The sequence below is a fragment of the Suillus subalutaceus genome (genome assembly GCF_016647625.1).
Source record: "Suillus subalutaceus strain FC151 chromosome Unknown DFJ58scaffold_492, whole genome shotgun sequence".
Taxonomy (NCBI): domain Eukaryota; kingdom Fungi; phylum Basidiomycota; class Agaricomycetes; order Boletales; family Suillaceae; genus Suillus; species Suillus subalutaceus.
In genome coordinates, this window is record NW_024540741.1 from 1 (window position 1) to 20,667 (window position 20,667).

The 20,667-nt window shown below is 49.1% G+C and overlaps 1 protein-coding gene across 1 annotated transcript; it reads right to left on the minus strand.

Annotated features, from left to right (window-relative positions):
* Window positions 1-194: 194 nt before the first annotated feature.
* On the minus strand, window positions 195-3,379 carry DFJ58DRAFT_751139 (uncharacterized protein). Its single transcript, XM_041387771.1, has 9 exons — window positions 2,990-3,379; window positions 2,715-2,939; window positions 2,329-2,656; window positions 2,099-2,273; window positions 1,827-2,045; window positions 1,336-1,773; window positions 1,159-1,274; window positions 722-1,096; window positions 195-518 (listed from the first exon to the last, which is right to left on the minus strand). The coding sequence occupies exons 1-9, from the start codon at window positions 3,130-3,132 to the stop codon at window positions 456-458; spliced, it is 2,082 nt and encodes a 693-aa protein (XP_041234896.1). The 5' UTR covers window positions 3,133-3,379; the 3' UTR covers window positions 195-455.
* Window positions 3,380-20,667: the final 17,288 nt, after the last annotated feature.

Consider the following 20,667-nt stretch of genomic DNA (forward strand, 5'->3'; position numbering starts at 1 on the left):
CGTGTCAACTGGGAACAGCGTGTTCAAGAGCTTGTTGTAAGGTGCATGTATTACATTCTCGAGGGCATCATTTCCTGCTGCTTGAGCGATATCGAACTGTCCGTTGCACTTTCTCTGGCCACATCGTGCTTAGACGCAAGGTGCGTTTGCTGAGTCACTCCCAACAAATCACTTGCGAAGTAAGGTCAGTATGGGCGTTCAGCGTGTCTGAAACGTTTTTTGCTACTAATTTTGTATTTGTATCTGATTATCGTCGAATTGTCATTGTTTATCTCGGCGCAGTTCAGCATACTGAACTGACGCACAATTTTTTTAATTCTCCTCATTGAGGAGTGACTATGCACTATCATTTATCTATTTGCTCAGTCCGCCTACCGGAGACTAGGCGCACACGGGGATTTGACACAAGTATCGGAATACAGGAAAACAATATTTAGTGTAACAAGTAAAGAAAATCACAGTGAAGGCTCACGGGGAGGTGTGCTGAGCGCAACCCAGCTCTCGGTATCCTTGAATCGCTGTAAAAAAACCATCGATATCTGATTCCGTTTCCTCGGTGTTGGGTAGGGCTTTCTCTCCTCTTTATCGATCGTAGGAGTTGTTTACGTCGGTTGAAGGTGTCTGTGTCAAGCAAATCGAAACACATCCACAATAAGGACTCCATAGGACTGGGTCTATGTGCGAGCTTTCGGGAGCTTGGAGATGACCCTGGAAATAGTACTTTTTCACGCCACATGTCACGGCGTCTAAAGTCGCCCATATCATCGAAGGGTCGCGATTCCGCTGGTAGAAGGGCTCCGTTCTCGTAACGCAGGGAAATCCAAACCAAGCACCACACAAACGACTCCAGATCATGACGATATAGGTGTTTGACTTCGCCCCGTTGACCCTCTTCAGTGAGAAGATCGAGCGCCATGAACGGCACCGTGCCCGTGCGCTCGTTGCCCCCGAGGACCTGGGTCATTCGCCAACGAGATAAATCGTAGTCGTTCAAGACACCCATCAGCTTCCCGTCTATCTCGTACCACATCATGTTTCCAGGGCTGACATCTCGATGATAGACCCCTTCCTTCCACAGAGTGACGTGACCTGCACGCTATGTCAATGAGGAGTCACACAAATGCAATGAAACACATACATAGAATACATTGAACCCACACGACGAAAAGCTCTTTGTCTTTGAAGCTTCGTGATGGGGTAGAGCTTGGGGAATATGAGGATGTAGAGCACGCGACTGCCTGTGGTGGGGTCTGGAACCCCGAGCGCTTCTCGGACTGCGGACGTGGGATTTGTGAACGTGTGGTGCCAAAGCAGCTCAGGAACATGGTCTTTTACGGTGGCGTGCACCTTGGGCGATCTCCTTGACCTTGTCCAAGATTTTCGGCTCGCTAATGCGATTCACCTCTCCCCAAAAGATCTTGGCTACCATCCCACCTTGGATGTTTGGGTATTTCTTGGCGAGCGCTTCGCTAGTGACAGGGACCACATTGGTGGCGCGTCCTTGTAGTCCGTAGTGTGTCACTCTTTCGTCGTCGCTAGTATGAAGCAGCAGATCCACCTCTCCAAGTTCTTCATCCGTGATTTTGAATTCGTGGCACCGTTTCCCCCTCAACTTGAACTGGGAGGAAGTCCTTGTTTCGACCCAATCCTCAAGCTTGAATCGTTGTAGAGCATACAACAGCACCATAAATCGCGGGAGATCTTGAATGAAGTTGATGCCCGAGCTTTGAATGGTGCCTTGTCGATCATAATACCAGATCCACATTACATCGTCTGAAAAAGCTGTGGTAAGAGTACGACCACTCTCGGCAGACGAACGAACCCACCAACGATGATAAGATTCAGTAGATAATTGACTGCAAGGTTGGCCGCAAACATTTCGGCGGCGTACAGACCCGTCTGGACGGTGACATCTGGTTCGGCGTCCGTGTCATCAGGGTTCATCTTGGATTTTTTTGCAGCGGATTCCAAGGTGTCCGCGGCCTTGCGCTTGGAGCTGGACCCGCCCTGGGAAGGCTGTGCAGCAGTAAGGCCGGAAGATAGAACTGTAGCTCGGCCGATTTAGTTCGACCTTGGAATAAAAAATGCATTCACTTACGTGCAGTGTCGGACGCAGGTTGTGTTGCACGGGTCTGCGAAGGGCCTGGTGCGGGGCGTTCAGACTTAAGATGATCCACCGGCAGATATTCTGGCTTGGTAGGGACATAGTCCTCCACTTTATATGAAGAGGGCAGTGGCGGTTGAATCCCTTTCTTCCTCCCTGGCGTCTTTCTCTTGAACTCGATGCAAGCAAGAACATCTTGCCAGAGGAGATTTTTTCGGCTTTACCGTTGCATTCGTATCCATGTGAGCCTTGCGCTTCTTATTGCGCTTCTTGTCATCTTTCTCGTCGTCCTTGTTCTTGTTCTTCTTTTTCTTTTTCTCGAAGGGAGCGCATGCACTATTCAAAGGAAGAATGACGAGGTCGGGCTTCCGAATTGATTTTGCGGTCTGGTGGGTTTGGTGCATGGGCATATCGTTCTGCTGACAGATCATATCCACGGCAGGGACAGGAGCACCCATTCCGTCAACCTTGATCTCTTCAAGACAAGCGAGAGCGATATTAGTGGCTCTTATAAAAGGGCCGTAGAAGTGGTTTTCGTCTCCTGGACTCATGCTTGTAATCGTTATAAGCATGAAAACACCCGATCAGCAAACTGAGAAGAAGCACTCACTATTCTTTTAGGGCTGTCTCGACATCCGAAGACTTTGCGAGTGCAGTGGACACCTGTCCGTTGCAAACAGGCAGAACTGCCTTGAGGCACTTTTGCAGGAGCTCGGGCTGTTTAGTCTCCGGAGTAGAAGAAGCGTGCTGCAGGAGGGCTTGCAGCATGGCATCTGCCTTGCACTCCTTAGCCTGCTCGATATCCCGCTGAATCCATGGGCGGACTTTGTTAACCCTTGATGAAATGTCAGGCGCTACTCAATAAAAACCAGGAAAGGTGCGCACTTGACACCGACCAGGCTGATGTTCTCGCTGACGACGGCAGCCCCACGGCTATTTGGGGTAGATTCTATTTTACTAGCACCATGAGCTGGTGCGTTAGCGCGCGGTGGAGTGGATGATGTGCCTGTCTCGCCGGTAGGGGACATGACGCTAGGTGGTGAAGTTGTTACACTGACTGAGTGTTGTGGTGAAGTGGAGAAAACTAAGAGGACAAGAAAGAAAGACCGCTTTCTGCTTCTCTTATATCTGGTCGTCCAATGTGGCGCAAATGTAGTGGACCATCGATCAATCTGATGTGGACTGATGTGGCGGTTGCGGACCTGTTCATGTTGCAAGTGCAGTTTGACTCCGACGACGCGTTCCCATCAACACGCGCACGTGACTCTGACTTAGCTTATCGATTTCAGTCAAATCCATAGTGCTAGACCAATCTTAACACCCAAACTTACTCGCGGTGCTAGTTCGTCGAACATAAGATCGACAGCAGCGCGCCAGGTATATGCTTTTCATGGTGAGAAGGACTACGCTATCTAAATCTCCGTGTAATACACGATTCATCATGATGGCTTACCGTATCCGAGTCCTAAGAAGTTCATCTTGTTCACAATCAAACAAAAGCTCTTCTAAGCATCCTGATTTCGGGGTTTGTGTTCTTAGAGTAGAACGAAGTCCGACGCTCGCGTCGTGGTTGACAGAAAGATTCAGAAGACAAACGAGCGACTCGTTCAAATTTCCCTACTTGTATAGTATTATACACACAATCGTTACCCCCTTTTAGATCCCTGTGTTGCCAGTGCATGCCACTATCAAGGGCCATTGCTATGTATCGTGGATGTCGATGATGTCGGATAATCAATACATTTGATAGATTTAACCAGCGAAATCGAATTGCAGTCATTGGCTATGTAAGTGCTCGTGATACTTACATCTCAAAAATTCCTCGGTCACCCCTAATCTCTCGTAGGAAATTGTTCTTAATTAGCAGTTATTTTCTCAGATGACCAGATTGACACCACTTACAAGAAGTCTGTTGCTCCATCCGCCAATACTGTAGAGGATAGTGCCGGTCCAAATACATTCTTCCATCTTGCGCAATTTCGCCTGACTGTGACCGGTCCATTGTTCAGCGTAGCACCACATAGTATCACCGTGCTCAAACGTCAAAATTTTCGAGTCTGATTTCCTTTGGTGCGGTGTGAATTTCGAATCTTGCATAATCCTGGCAAGAATGGAAAACGCATATTTTTTGCTGCCGTTCGAGCTGAGAGGGCGTGATAGATGCCTTTGTATCAAGGAAAAGCGAGACAAGGCAAGTTTTTGTCTCCTCCACTACAGTTGCACTGCTGGGCTCTAAAAGATAAGACGGCAAGAACTCATGTTCATGCACACTGGCCAATGCAAGACCTTGAGATGTCTGTCAGGGACCTGTTTGCGATGATGCATCGAAGTTGAAGCTATCGGAGGCATTGAATTGTTTGGCACTTCGTAGTCGTAGTCGCCATCCACGGACGGGAGTGAAAATCCGACCTGTCTGATTCATGCACACGTTAATTTGCGACCAAATCACAAGGATGCGCCATTTCCAATTCCTAGTCAGCCATAAAAAGAAGGTGGGCGAGGGGAGTTGAAGAAAGCGGTCATATGAAGAAGGGCAATCATACCGTTCTCACTAGACAGAACAGAACTCGCCGACTCAGTCTCCCAAACGAGATCCTACGCGCAGTTCAGCGGAGGACTCGGGATACTAACATGGGAAATACAGTGGAATGCGTGATTAATATCGGAAGGAGCTAGAGTCGCCTGCAGTGGGTATGGGAATTTTGGGGAGACCGAGGAGTTGCGCATGATCATGAGGTCTTGAGGTCGCCGAAAATGGGCTCTGGAGTCAGTGGCACGGTCCTGTGCCGATGTAGATTTCCACGTTCGTATCCCCGGCGTTAGGATCCTGAGCCCATTCGAGAGAAACAGTCACGCATATTCGGGTAATATTTTCAAAACGCCACCCGTGAACTTGTGACGTGCAAACAGGATGTGAATGTAGAACCTGTACCACTGGCTCTAACTCTCGACAGCGCTTTATGGGAAGCAGTTCGTGTGTAGAATTTCGTATATACATATATATACAGGCCAGCGCTCAAAATGCAGAGCTGTGCGTATGATGATGGTCGAACTTGTGAATGAAAACCTCTGCTCTGGGTGGGTCAGGATTTGCGTTGCCAACTTCTATATATAGGCCCTGCCGGAAGTTTCCGGCACCACACTGTTCTCGACGATGAGCTCAAACTCGTTCAAGTTTCTACTAAGCATCCTTACTCCTCTGTACTTAAGTAGTCAAGACTGTCGTTCCTTAACCGTTACGCCGAATAACCGTTAGGCCAAAAGGCAGGGATAATCAAAACTCACGCCGCAGACAGTATTTATGCTGATTGTGGGAACTCAGGTAAGCCAGCCAGCTGCCAGCGGGCTTACATCCTCACATCCTTTCGTTTGAACTTTGCACTCATCGCCCGCCACTCCTTTTAGTTTGGAATACACATTCATCAATTTACCTCGATCATATGTCCACTCAATTATTAGCTCAAAACCCACTAGTTACACCATCCCCGCAACATTACTACTACTAGTAATTGCATCATCGTTCATACCATGGCCAGCGACTCCACCTGCTCACGTCCTACCCCGAGCCACGCTCAGCCCAGTCCAACCACACCCTGATCGTGTTAGCGTACTTTCCACCAGCATACACGAAATAACAGACACACAACTATGGTGTGGTTACAATGTGTCAATAAGTCTGCCGACCCCCCATAGTCTCGGTGAGCTGCCTTCGGACCTTCCGCCGTTCTTGCAGATCGTTAACCCGGAATTTTTCTCCACCAAGTCTCATGACATGCTGATACACATTTAGATGGTATGAGGGGGCGCCGTCGCTACTGGAAATGAAATATTTAGATATCCGAACCGTGACTGATAAAGATCGAGAGGTTATCATACTTGACGTTCTCTCACGTTTCCCTCGAACTTCACCATGGACCTAGCACACGGAGCTTTGGTCGCGATTTTCCTTACGATGATCGGTGTAACGTCAAGTTTTGCCAAGAAGAAAGCACGAAGACAACTCCCTTTACCTCCAGGTCCAAAGCCCCTGCCTATAATTGGCAACTCGCATCGCATGAACACCGACTTTCCTTGGATCACATACAAAGAATGGAGTGATATCTATGGTCTGCCTTTTCTTTTGCTCCTGTTCGACATCCATCATATCTAACAGAGCTCTAGGCGACATTATATACTCTCGTATGCTCAACCAGGACGTCATCATCTTGAACTCTGTAGACGTAGCACGAGCGATACTTGAGAAGCGCTCAAGCAATTATTCTGACAGACCTCGTTTTGCTACAATGGAACTGCAAGTAATACGATTTTGCGCTTTGAGACCTACTCATACTGCTGCTCTTCAAGGTTAGGTATTGCATTTAGGACGGTCATGCGAAGCTACGGTGATACTTGGCGCAGGCACAGGTAAGCATGTGTTCTACACTCCTTGGCATTGCTCACGCATCACATATTTTAGACGAATATATCATCAAGCCTTTCGCCCTGAAGCCGCTGTGATCTACAGACCTATGCAGCTTCGCAAGGCGCATCAGCTCTTGGTCGGGCTCCTCCAAGACCCCGCTAATTATGAACTGCATCTGGAGACGCACTCAGCATCCATCATCATGTCCGCTGTTTATGACTACGAAACGAAGCCCAATGATCCCCTTGTTTCCATGATTCGGGGGGCAATGGATATAATTCTTCATGCTGAGACTCCAGATAAGGCGGCTATCATTGATTCCTATCCTGCCCGTAGGTGATGTTTACCGTGCGAGAATAGCTTATTAGAACGCAAACGTAGTGACCTTAATCCCCGCCTGGTTCCCCGGGGCATCATTCAAACGTCATGCTTTGGAACTGAAGAGCGTACTCAAGGATATGGTTGAGAAACCATTTCAATATGCACTTGACAGAATCGTAAGTACATATCTTCTGGAGCACGTGACGCTCTGCTTAGGCGTTTAGTCCTCTGGGTTGTCTGGCCCTTCCATGGTCTCAGAAGGACTCGCACGATTTCAGGGCGACGCATCGTTGAATTGGCAATTAAAAGAGTCCAGCGCAACTGCATTCGGGGGTTGGTTTTACTTATACTCCTCATGTAACGTTGACTGACTGTACTGTTAGCTGGATCCGAGACTGTAAGCCCGCAAACAATTGCTTGGGAGCAACCTTCGATTAACTTGCCCTACAGACTCATTCGGTCCTACTCGTCTTCATACAAGCGATGGTTCTTAATCCAGAAGTCCAGAAACGTGCTCAAGCCGAAATTGATCGTGTCGTAGGATCTGACAAACTCCCTGACTTTGGTGATCGCGTTTCTATGCCATATGTTGAAGCTGTCCTGCGCGAAACAATGAGGTTCCATCCGATTGTACCTCTCGGTAAGGCACTCGTTGCAAATGCATGGTCCCCGATCCGTTTATGAGCATTCCCTTAGGTGTACCTCACTCTGCTGTGAATGACGACGTGTATGAGGGATACTTTATCCCGAAAGGTGAGTAGGGAGCCCGAGTGACAATGCCTTGCCTTACATAGTCTCGATCAGGAACCTCTATCCTAACGAATATATGGTACGAACAATTATAATATTTAGTTTTCCCCCTCTCACAATCACTGTGTTCACAGGGCGATGACACACGACGCAACAAAATACCCCGCTCCATTCGAATTCAAGCCCGAACGATTCTTCACATCCTCTGACGATCTGAATGACGACCATGTCACTCCCGTTTGGGGATGGGGCCGACGCATATGTGTGGGGCGTTACATTGCAGACGCGAGTCTATGGTCTGCGATCGCTTCCATGCTCGCTGTCTTCGATTTCTTGAAAGCTACGGACGCAAGCGGGAAAGATATCGATTTTGAACCTCGGTGGACCCCTGGAATTACATCGTATGTAGCTCTTACAAGTACTGGCGTGTGTAGTGCTGACGACTCGCAGGCGTCCTGTGAACTTCCCGTGTCGGATCATCCCTCGACGACGTGACATGGACATAGAGAAGCTAACATCATTGATTAGCACTACTGTGTGATTCTTCGATTATGATGTGCACTTATTTTCTGATATTCTCCGTGTATGTCGCCACTTGTAACAGGCATGCTACCAGCTTCTTTAGTTTCCCCGCACCACGAGCCCCCGATACCTGCCTTGCATCGTGATGGGTAAATCATCCGAGGTCACATTCATCGTGTCTACACGTCATAACCTTGCTCAGTGACGCTAGCGAGGAATGCTGATCAATCATTACTCATTTCCTATCATTTGAGCTGAGCAATTTTAATTGAGATCCTCGCTACTTCAACTTGCAGCTTCATACCAGGACAATATTCAAACTTTACACCACTTCTTCATGATCATTCGTCCAACAATCATACACTCGACTCCGGTCAAAGATTAATACATGGCAGACGTTGCACCTTTCAGCATTTGCACTCTCCCGCCTTGCATCCGCACCTGCGCATTGCGAATCAGGCTTCGTGTACAAGAATAAAAGACAATGCCACTCACGAATCACCACAATTGCAGCTGCTCGAGCCACACGAGTTAGCAGAAACAGGGACTTGGGTGACCTGGAATATTGAGATCAGATACGAAATACGCGTGTGCGGCAAGAAGCCAGGCTTACAGTGTTCATATTGTAGTGGGTGGGTTGATGTGTTAAAGGTCTCTAGGGATTGTCGTCTCCTGCTAACAAACGCGAGTCCTTTATAGTTCGATGTGTGTGGTCTTGTTGGCGATTGCTTAGAAGAAACAACGTTCAGTTCTGCAACCACTAGGCTTCCCTGAGTGATCCCTGCCATCATCCATCTGACCGCGCGGTACACGTGCGTCAAATCTGTGCTTCCCAGGAGTCACTATCCTGCATTTGCATGTTCGTATCATAAACTTTAACCCCCAAACGAGACGACTGAATTGCAATTGACGGGGATCAAAGCATGCATGTAAGGCGGTGTCTGGTACCCTGTTATCATTCGGGCATTTCTCGGTTCCTTCGAACGAATTCAAACCCTGAGCAAACAAAGTCCGCTCCACCGCGTATCTGCTAATGTGCGCGTCGCCAGTGGTTCTACCAGCATCCTCGCTGACGAACTAGCGAGTCTGTCTCTGACAGAGCAGGAGATACTGCAATTACTCGCAGAGGGCAGGGGTACCACCCAGTATGGCGGTATTGGGGTGCTGGAGTCATGCGGAAGCTGTCGACGGATGTTTACAGCGAGTGCGTTGCGGGCCCACATCCCAGTCTGCTCGGAGAGTTGAATGTTGTGTGCGTATTACTAAATAAGTCTGCATTTATTACAAAGTGTTAATAAAGGAGCTAATACACTAGTAAGCATGCGGGGAAATGAGGGTATGTTGAGACCGTTAGATACTGCTTGGGTGACGGCCAAAACATTAAGCTGAAGCGAAGATGTTGAACAGAGTCTGGGGTCTTTTCATTGTGAATGACGTGAGGGCGTCCGGACTTTGTTTGCTCAGGGTTTGAAGTCGTTCGAAGGAACCGAGAAAGATCCGAATGATAACAATGATAACAGGGTACCAGACACCGAATGATAACAGGGTACCATGAACCCCATGTACAGGCCAAGGCTCAATAAATACGGCATCTCCCCCCAGATTTCCCTGATACATGCCATCCACGCCTCCGCCACCCTGAAGCCCAACGTTGGTGCCTAGCACAGCAAACAACACAAAGCAAAGAATCGTCAGGTTGTCCTTGTTATGATACAGTCCTTCGCTGATTGCGCCTGCAGACAGAGTGCTCGGTACACGAAGATCATAGCTGAGTAGGCGATGGTGAGTAGCGCAGCGCAGAACAGGCCCCGTGCCAGGGGAGCACCTGCATGAAGTTCATCGCCGTAACAGGTGTATCTGATGAGGTCACGGTAGCAAAGCTTAAGCCGCTTTTAGCACGTTAGATAAACGAACGAATCCACTGCAAAATGAAATAAAAGCGGTATATACCAAGAACATACACTCGTTTGCGAAATACACCTTGAGTTCCAATCGTTCGATACGAACAGGAAGCGCAATCCGCTTGCCCGTCACCGTGGTCCAGGCCCCGTGCGGGTTTTTATCCTCCAGGCCGGCCGGTATACGGGTGGCCGTGGAGCAATTTATCAGCGACAGTTCGTCCGATACGGATATAGAACATCTTGGAGCCTGTCAAGATTCGAGAACCACATTTGAAACAGCAGCCTGGACTTGGGAACGACATTGACGAATGAGACTAGACGAGGGTCCATACGATATCCACTTGAAGAGGTCGAGTCTGGACTGGATCTGGCTATTCGAAGCGTGTGCACAATTGTGTAGAATCACCGCTCTTGCTAGTTACGAAATACAGCGACTCGCGATTCCTCGTGGCCAAACTGTGTGCGAGAGTCTAAGAAGTGTGGGAATTAGGATGTCAGAGCAGGACTATACTGCCTCTCAACAGCCGTCAATGTATATCATTAATGTCAAGAATCCGTGATCATTTGTCTACATTTGGCCGTTGAAATCGCAATTCACCTCGAGAGTATTGTTGTATGAGCTTCGTAGCATCCGGGTCGTCTACGATGAAGCACCAGAGCTCTTCAGCAGCTCCCGTCATATCCCGTAGTGTCTGTGTGAGCTCTTGTGCTTGGGATAACAATTTCCCGGTCCCGTTCTCTTGCACAAGTTTCTGCCTCCAACATGCGGGTTTGCAAACTATGTTTTTCTAAAAGTTTCAGGGCATCCGAAATGATTGATAGCCGGAGTTGATAATCATTCGAGTTCTTCGTCAGGCTAGAATAGAGATGCTCGAAGTAGTCCTCAGCATGAAGAGCAGTTGTCTCTGCTACTGCTGTTTGAACGTCTTGGATGCGTTGTCTAAGGTTGAATCCATCAATTCTGGAATAGGGAACCAGCAGGAGCTCGAACACATACTGTAAACCGATGCGACGGAGATAACTATCAGGTAAGTGAATCGTGCTCACTCTCGCTATCGGATATGGATGTCTCTTGTTCGGTCACATGCCTCTCAAGCTGTGGAGAATGTCCGGAGCTTGGTATTGATAAGAGAACATATAACTATAAAAAAGTGTGCAACTCACAGCTGTGTGGTCTTCGCAGGCTCATGGTTTATTCTGCTCGGCTTGCCTGCACGTCGTGCTTTGTATTTGGCTGCCATTTTCACGCTTATTGTTTCTTAATTCCTGCAACGAATATTAATTGAATGCGATACGAGACTGATCCCTGCAAACTGACCTTTCATAGTAGTCCTGTCTATATTTTCGTGCGGCAGCAACTCTTTCTTGCGCCGTTGCATGAAGGCGGGTCGAACCATTAAATATTCAGGATAACGAGCGGTCAGGTTGGTGAGAGATACGAAGTCAACTTCGGTGTGAGTTGCGAACTCATGAGATACACAACTAGGTACACTCAGTAATTATGGGAGATTTATAGGGAGACTACAAAAATATTGGTGTCACTGTCACAGGCCAACGGCATGAATTGAATTTTGAACGCGGCTGACTTTGGAAGTGAGTATGTAGTACATATTGAATAATTAGATAGTACTTCCACTGTGCAGCACCCAGTGAATTTACTAGGAAAATTGTCAAAGGTTCAACGATCAAGCAGCCTACTAATCATTTTCCTGCAGGGGCAAGCAGGCTGTCGTGGCAAGTGATAGTATACTGTGGCGTGGCGCGTTGCTCTCTTGTTCCCAGTGCGGGACTGCAGATGTCCATGGCCTCGTTGAATGAGCGATACCGAAAGCGGCTCCAACAAGCTGATGCAATCCATGCGTCGTCCCTGAGTGGAGACTCGGATGAATGACTGAGTTCTTAAGGGCTGTGACGATGCTGCGCTTGTGACTGATTTATTTTTGGGTGACCCGGCACGGCCGGATTAGAACGGCTGAACTATACCTTCCTGCCCTCCTCGGCAATGTCCATGGCAGTACTTTGACCGTCCCACTTTGAAATACGGTCAATCAGACCCCAAACAAAATGGGGGGGGAAGTTGAAATCGAATGTCCAAATACCCTTGGCTCGTCCGAGTAGGCCTGCGAATCGGCTGCACGTATCGGCGACTTGAAGCGGAGGCAGTACTTTACAAGGTCCTTAGGAGATGCTCACCAATCTCTGGGTGTCAGGACTCCTACAGGAGCGACGAGAAGGTTGGAGAGTTGGTATGACATCATGTTCTCACGGCGTATGCTATTCCCGATTGTAAAGTTCTTAAGACATGATAGCAAGGTTGCCTGTATCATCCCATTTGAACAGTTCATACCGCCCATAAAGCAGAAAACACGAACTTCAGCTTCAATCCCCTGTTGAGTAGCTTCCTTTTCGCTGCAAATCTCATAATTCAAGGGGCTTTGTACATAGCTAGTTCCAATATCGGTGTAACGTGCTATAGGACTTCCATGGGTACTGACGATATTCTCGATAGTACCAATCGTGTGGGGAACGTCTACACAGCAGCAACACCTGCAAATCAGGTACGCCCCCCTCCCGGTACATCACGCCGTCCACTGCTGGCATCCGTTCAGGCTGGTCTTGTCCAATTCCTCCCTTCAAGCTCTAGTGCAGTCCAGACTCCGCATGACGCGTCCGGGACATGTGTTGCCAATATTCCTCACCCAAATGTGTCGCAAGGAAGCAACATGTCACCATCGTCATCCATAGGAAGTCCGCTGCGATACTACCCCCCATCGTCATTCCAGCTGAATAACTATTCAGGACAATACACATTATCCCAGCAGCCCCCGCCATTTCCAACCACGCACCCACCCAACCTATCCATACACACACGCCATGGATATGTACCACACTTTCCTCTAGAATCTGGCCTGTATCAACAAAATCCGCTGGGATTCCGACCCATGATGCAGGCGCGCTCACCACATAATGCGGGCGGGCTTCCTTACCCGTTGGGCGGTAATTCGGGAATGCACTCCACTGCAAATAGTCCCGCAACTCAATCTCCGCTACCTATACAGCAGCCTCCCCTGGGCGTATCTGGTTCACATACCACATTACAATATCAGCCTGTGCGCTATCCCAGTCCATACACTCCTTACCGTTACGACCATGCATATGAGCCAAACCCCATACCAGTGGTACTACAGTCCGCCTGTCCCGCCTGGATTTAACGAGGGGATCCCCATGCATTATCAACCTCGGTACCCAATAAACTTCCCACCCTTGCATGATTCTCCTTCTCCTGACTTGGAGACACATTTTTCTCAAGTCTCCATTCATGGTGGTCCTACTTCACCTGTGCAGTCGACTGCTCCACCGGCGGCTCTGCCTGCAAGGCACCCACCTCAGGTTGTATTACCAGCTCCCCCATCATCATCGGCTCCGGTATCAATTTCTCCCTTAATATTCGCCCGCCCCGAACATCATGCCTCGCCCCCGTCAACACATACTTCTCCATCCCGCCCTCATTCTGAACGTCCCATTGTACGTCGAGCTTATCATCCAAATCCCCCCTCCCACAGATCCGAATGGGTGATGTGGATAGGGAATGTTCCAGGTGGGACCACCCACGACGAACTCTGGAGATTCCTGAAACGCCCTCCTATGGACAATGGCTCGTTTGAGTCTGAGGCCGATGGTGTTTTATCGATTTTCTTAATCTCCCGGTCAAACTGCGCATTTGTCAACTTTGACACAGAAGAGCACTTACGGCGTGCAATCGTGCAGTTCAATGGGCAACAGCTCCATCCACATGAACGGCGGGGTCCGCGACTTGTTTGTCGAGTACGTCGCAAAGAGGATGATCTGCGTGCTGGGGGTAGGTGGGCAACGGGGAGTGGGCGTGCACACTCGCTATGTCCGTGAGAAATTTCAGCAGGGACAGATGGATAACCAGGTTGCTCCAAGTGAAGACGATCAGTCATCATCTACCGGTCGCCATTCGAGTCTTATCGAGTGAGTCAGGGCATCCACTGGCTGTGGCTACATCATTACAGTCGAGTGATGAGGAGGCTACCAGAGCTCGCCAAGGTTCGCAACCCGGAGACACTGTCAAGACTCAATCAAGTAGCTCCTATGCATCGACGAACTCCAGTTTCTTGTCTCGGCATTTTCCGAAACGCTTTTTCATTCTCAAGTCTTTGACGCAGGTTTGTGTTTTTGGAGGATCACTAATTTTGATTTGGTTTTGATGCTTTGACCTTGTAGTTCGACCTAGATTTGAGTGTCGAAAACGGATTGTGGGCAACTCAAAAGCATAACGAGGCCATTCTTGATCAGGCTTACCGCACTAGCAGCGAAGTTATCTTGATATTTAGCGTGAACAAGAGCGGAGAGTTCTATGGATATGCACGGTATGTAAAGTTCCATGTTTTTTTTTTCCAGTACTGATCTTTTTGACACACAAGGATGACCGGTCGGATACTGAAGGGCGAGCACAGAGTTTCCGTGGGCGCCGCATGCGGATGCCTCGGCGACCTCTGTGTCCCCGTCTCGGCGCCAGCCTGGCAGTCCTAGCCCACTTGTTTCCACCAATCAGTCTTTCTTTACACCATCAGAGAACCGTCTCGTCGAGGAGTCGCCAATGCCTTTCACTCCACATTCTGGAGGGACCCTGAGCAGCAAGCCTTCTCCTATGGAACCTCATCGATCATCTGCACCAGCTGCACTCGGGCCTCGCCCACGACGGGAAATTTTCGTCAGAGCCTCCAGCTAAGAAGTTTAGTAGCCCCATGAAAGCGGAAAAGGCTAGGTTCAGCCGCTGGATTGATATCCAAGGATTTTGTAAGTGCGACTGCCGACATTGTGCTCGACAAGAATGCACCGGTCCGAGCGGTACGGGAATAAGGGGAGCACGGATGGCACGAAGTCGGTGGTATCTGCCTTGCAAGCTGTGGAGGAAGAGAATAACAGTATAAGTAGCGATGATGGCGATTGCTGGGAAAGAACAACTGAAGGATGATGTGATGCCATCGATGACAAAGGACGCTGGGAGCGATGAACAACAGGCTTGGGGACAGCCGTTCAAGGTGGAATGGCTCTGTTACTGACCGTCTTCCTTTCTATTCCACTCGACACCTTCGAAATTCTTGGAACCAGGACCGGGAGATCAGGTCTCGCGGGATGGTACGGAGGTTGAACCAGGGGTGGGTCAACAACTTTTGGAGCAGTGGCTGGCACTCGCTGCTCCGACGATAATGGAGACAAGCGAGTCGTCCGCTGCTGTGGATCAACGTGCGGCCAAGCCCACGCCGACACCTCCACCGGCAGCGGTTTTTAGACTCAGGAGACAGTGGGGGATCGCAATGATCGACACGCTTTACACGGTCTCAAGCACCACGAGAAACCACAGCATGCGCTAACCATCATACATAGACATACACCATTCATTTGATTCGTTCATCCTCATCTTCATCATCCTCAGATACTTTACCACAAAATACTTGGACGTTCACGTAACAAGAATAGTCTTTTTATTTTAGGTATACCTTGGGAGTAGGGCTGTGGTTTGTTGTCCTTGGTCCAATGCATGTTTGTAACGATACTTTCTGATCTCCATATCCTCCTGAAGTTATACACGTACAAGAAATCCGCTCGCCTGCAGACGGAAGAAGTATTGTTCATATTCATTTCTTGTCTACAGAAGAATAAACGACATTTGCTGTATCTTTTGCCTCATTCCCTGTTGACAAAAATGTCCCGAATGTCGTGACAGATCCTCGGGAGAGAGTAGGACCCCCCTTTCTAGATTCAAAAAATCGCTTTCAAACTCCCCAACGTACAACCAACGAGGCATAGCAATGTGATACTGTTACCTGAATTGTAAACGCAGGCTCACCCAAACATCTCCTGAAATAACATGTTCAATACGGTGTCCATGATTTGTCTGTGCATGCAAACAAATCATTGACAACGTATTGAACATCGACTCGACCTATAGCGAAAAAAAGTCACGACACTGCTTCCGCCACTGGTGGTTGCGATCGTGATGACTTGAACAGACCACGCAAGTATAAAATGGACCACGCTGTAGAGACTTTTGTGAGTCAAGGAAGGATGTTCCAGAACAGCAAGGGTACTCAATAACAGCTACGGAAGACCATACACGATACACGGTTGTGAACACGTTCGTACTAAATGGAGGTCCCATCATATTCTGAATCATAAGGAGGTCAACCTGCAAAATTGTTGATTTGGTGGTCCACACCGGTCGAACTCGTTCATTGTTGCGTTGAAAGTCCATGATAATTGGTGCCTGAGCAAGTAGATTTGATGGACATGAGGCAGCGGGTAAAATAAACGCTGTGCAATGCACAGCCGCCATGCCGAAGGGGTGTTAGGAAGTACAGGAAGGGTGGTGAGACGCACGCACATTCAATTAGCTGATTTGCTTGCTCTTCTCTCAAGTTGCTAGCCTCTAGGTAATCTGGACATTCAGCATTAACGAATTGACGATCAGCTTCAGCAGACAAAGTGTACCGGCACCTTCAAACGAGTCAGGCATCTATCGAATCACTGTCCACGTCAGACCACACACGACACGAGAAAGCCTTAGCCTATACTGACGGTCCTTCGAAACCTTCCAAACGAAATCTTACCCGTGCTACTTGCTCGGTTCTCTGGTGGACTGGTCATGACTTTGAGATTAACGCAGCCCGTTGTGCCATCGAGAAATCGGTTTTAACACCCAATGGTCGATGGGCTGTCACGCTGTCACCACCAAGGAGCTCAAAGCACCTGGCCTTCCCAATAAGTAAGCCTTATTAAGCTTGGTGCTTACGCGTACCGGCAAGCTTAATTAGGCTTGGTTACAGTAAACCTCCAACACCAGCGTTAAATATCGCCCCAAATACCTTTTTACCTTACAGCTACACTACCTACCCGCTCAAAGGGTAAGGACCCGCCCCCCGCCCTCCCCACGTATACGGCACTTCCTGCGACCTCCCCGATTTACCTGAACTTTGATCAACGGCGGCTTCCCACGCCCTTTCTGCTCTTACCCTACACCGTCGACGTCACTGGGCAGTTACAGCCAACAATCCAGGCATCTGGCTAGTCCTAGGCACTGCACTGTCCCTCAAGGTACCTGTGCTCCCGCTGTAGAGACTTGTGTTTCTGCAGGCTCATATGGGCTCATTTTACGAATTCTGACAACTGGCCTTCATGGCACAACTCGCACCATCATCCACCATGACTTCCACCATGGAGCGCACCACTTCCCGCGGAACGCGCCATAGGCGCGACACTTTCCCGCACAACGCGCAGTATTCCCGCGTGCGCGCCTTGCGCGCTTTCTCGCGCTTAAGCACACTATGTCGCACAGCATCCAGGAGCATCCATCCATCGTCCAACCAGTCCCTCGGTATTCCCTTTTCATTATCTGACCATATTTAGCATATTACACTTCCCATTTCGTTATGCACCCTTACTTACATCACCTTACCTCATTTACATACTTAGAGCGCTCCCTATTCGGCTCCGAGCCCTGGGAGAGCGCTTAGGTAGAACTTACATACACTCATGTTCGTTTTACACCCAACAATTCCACCTCACCTTCCTACCACTCAGTATCTATCATCAGTTAGTTCCATGCAATGCATGTGTCCATCATCATTTTGAGGCCCTAGCATCAGTCTATAGCTAGTGGCACCTTCAGTATCATCCATCTAGATCCGCACTTTTCCTCTTATCAGTCTCAGTATCCGTCTCTACACTTGTGCACTGCTTGCACTACCTTCCCGCGCTCCGTGCACCTTCGCACTTCGCTTTCCCGTGCGCGCCTTCAGCGCATTTCACTGCCATTCACCAGGGTTGTTCAGCATCATTCCGTGGATCCTTGCTTTCCTTGCTTCCCCTTTAGGGTCGAACGTTCTTGCATTCTGCGAGTATAGCAGCTAGGCAGAGCTGAGACTCCTTATACTGGCTGAGCACTTTTCTATATGTGCCTGCCAGGTTGTGATACCCACACCGCCATCCTACTAGACCTCCTCTGTACCCACCTGCGCGCTATCCTCCTCATTCCTGCCACCCTGCGCTCCGCCTCCGCCATCTTCCTAGTTCCTGCCCTGTACCTACCTGCATGTCATCCTCGTCTTTTTCAGCACCCTGCGCTCCCACCATCTTCCTATTTCCTGCTGCATACCTACCTGCACGCCATCCTCGTCTTTTTCAGCACCCTGTGCTGCCACCATCTTCCTAGTTCCTGCCCTGTACCCACCTGTACGCCATCCTCATCTTTTTTAGCACCCTGTGCTGCCACCATCTTCCTAGTTCCTGCCCTGGACCCACCGCCCGCCATCCTTGTCTTTTTCAGCACCCTGTGCTGCCACCATCTTCCTAGTTCCTGCCCTGTACCTACCTGCACACCATCCTCATCTTTTTCAGCACCCTGCGCTGCCACCATCTTCCTAGTTCTTGCCCTGGACCCACCTGCATGCCATCCTCGTCTTTTTCAGCACACTGTGCTCCCGCCATCTTCCTAGTTCGTGTCTTATACCTACCTGCACACCACCCTTCTCATTCTCGCCACCCTTAGATCACGCTGTCCATCATGCCGTGCAGGACAGGGACTCCAGGCTGAAAGGCCTTGTGCGTAGAAAATTATATCACCATTGCTTGCTCTTAAATCTTCGTCTCCCCAGTGTCAGCTTAGTACTGCAAGACGGTCGAGACAACATGGTGTAGTGGACATTTGCAAGTTCGAGTAGCCTACTGGAGTTGCTGTTATCATAAACTTGTATAGTTCCACAAAGTCAATAGCATCAAGTGAAGCATCTTCCCTCCCTATCACATGCCTGAACAATGTTTGATTTCTGGAAGACAAAATGTAAGAGTCAGAACATAGAACCAAACATCTAGAAGTGAAAGATTCGAAAATTTTGTGGAGTAGAGGAGTCGAGTCTAGTAGAAGGTTCAAAGGGTCAGAATGAAGTACCAAAAATGTTGAAATTGGTGAAGTTGTGTGGAGTAGAGGAGTCGAGTCTAGTAGATCATGGTGCAATCATAGACATCGTTGTTTCATCTTGATGTGTAGATCCAAAGATTTCGCCTAACCTATCCAACATAGCATCACAGTCCAGGAGAGCACTATTAGTGTCAGAATCATTGCTGAAGTGAGGAGAGGGTGTGGAGAAGCGAGTATCACGAGACACATGAGGTGCGGGAGTGGCGTTGGAAGTAGCGTCAGACAGCTGACGAGAGGGTGCGCCAGAGGGTGCGCCAGAGGGTGCTGGAGTGGCGTTGGAAGCATGACAAGAGGGTGCGCCAGAGGGTGCGGAACTGGCCACGAGCCTCATGCTCGTCATTGTCTTCTTCCTCAGCGTCATTCTCCTTATCACTGTCTTCGACAGTAGCTGCACTCTTATACTTCTTGCGGCCGCACAAGCTAGAATCCATGGCTGTGGGCTTCTTTCGTTTCTTACCCTTGTCAGATCGAGTCCGTCGTCTATGGTCGTCGATCTCGCCATGGTCGAGTTTATCATTGTGCTCCTGGAGAACTTTCTCGAATTCCTCGTCCGTTAAAGTCTTCCAGTGCGTGCACCCCGACTTCCACCTCCGGAAGAGCCTGTCGAGCTCTGGGAGGGCGCTAGACACTTGGCTAAGGTTGGCGAACGGAATATTGTCAGGCCACCCCTCTATCATGACTTGGTAGCGTTGGACAATGTTCCGGAAATAAAGTGCCCATTGCATGTTGGCGTCAGGGTTGCCAGTGATCTGACCTGTATAGCAGTAAATTAGTTATACATCATACAGAATGGGAGGAGGGACTTACGAAGAGTACTGTTGATAATATTGCGGATGGCTGCGCGTGCTTGAGACACACGCTCTTGGTGATTTTGTGCAGCACCTGGTTTTGTTGTAAATAAGTTAGAGTTCTACCGAAAAAAAGCAGCAACTCGCACCTTTCACACCTTGAACCGCAAAGCCTTCCATCTTACCAAGTAGATCTTGATTGTCGACGCCCATCACAGATGGCATGAAGTCCTGAACGCCTTCAGTCGCAAAGGCTATGCTTCGAAGGGGAAGATCAGTCGACCCGCGCGTGGTATAGATATGCTTTCTGCGCCTGTACGACATTGCAGACTTTTAAGCTATTTTAAACACATGTATGAGCCAAAGAAAATTCAGAGGGGGGGACACAAACCTCAATTTCGACAGCCTTGAGTGTTTGAGTGATATCGTTGACCTTCGATTTGGTGGAGGTGCCACACCAGTAGCCTTTGTTAATGACCAGTCGGCATACTCTTTAAGTAGATCTGCCCGCTCGTCCTTTGAAAGGTTGTGGTACTCGTCCTTATGCTCATGAACGAGCTGTTGAAGTGCGCCTTTGCCTTGGTTGCCTGTAGGAGATACGTCAGGTGCAATACACAGTGAGAAGGAAAAAAAAACTTACGATTTTCGCTGGCCTAGGTTTTTTTTCCAGCAGAACGCATTCCATGCGTTCAGCTTGGAGCGCTTAGAACGCAGGATCCCTTGGCCAATGTACAGTTCATTCTGCACACGGCGAATGCTTTTATGGTGAGCTGAAGCGATAGTCTTCGTGGCCTCGTCGATCTGGCCCCAAGCCTCATCAAGGGCGATTTTGAACTGACGAGACTTGGTGCGTCGGTTGGCTGTGAGTAGGGGGG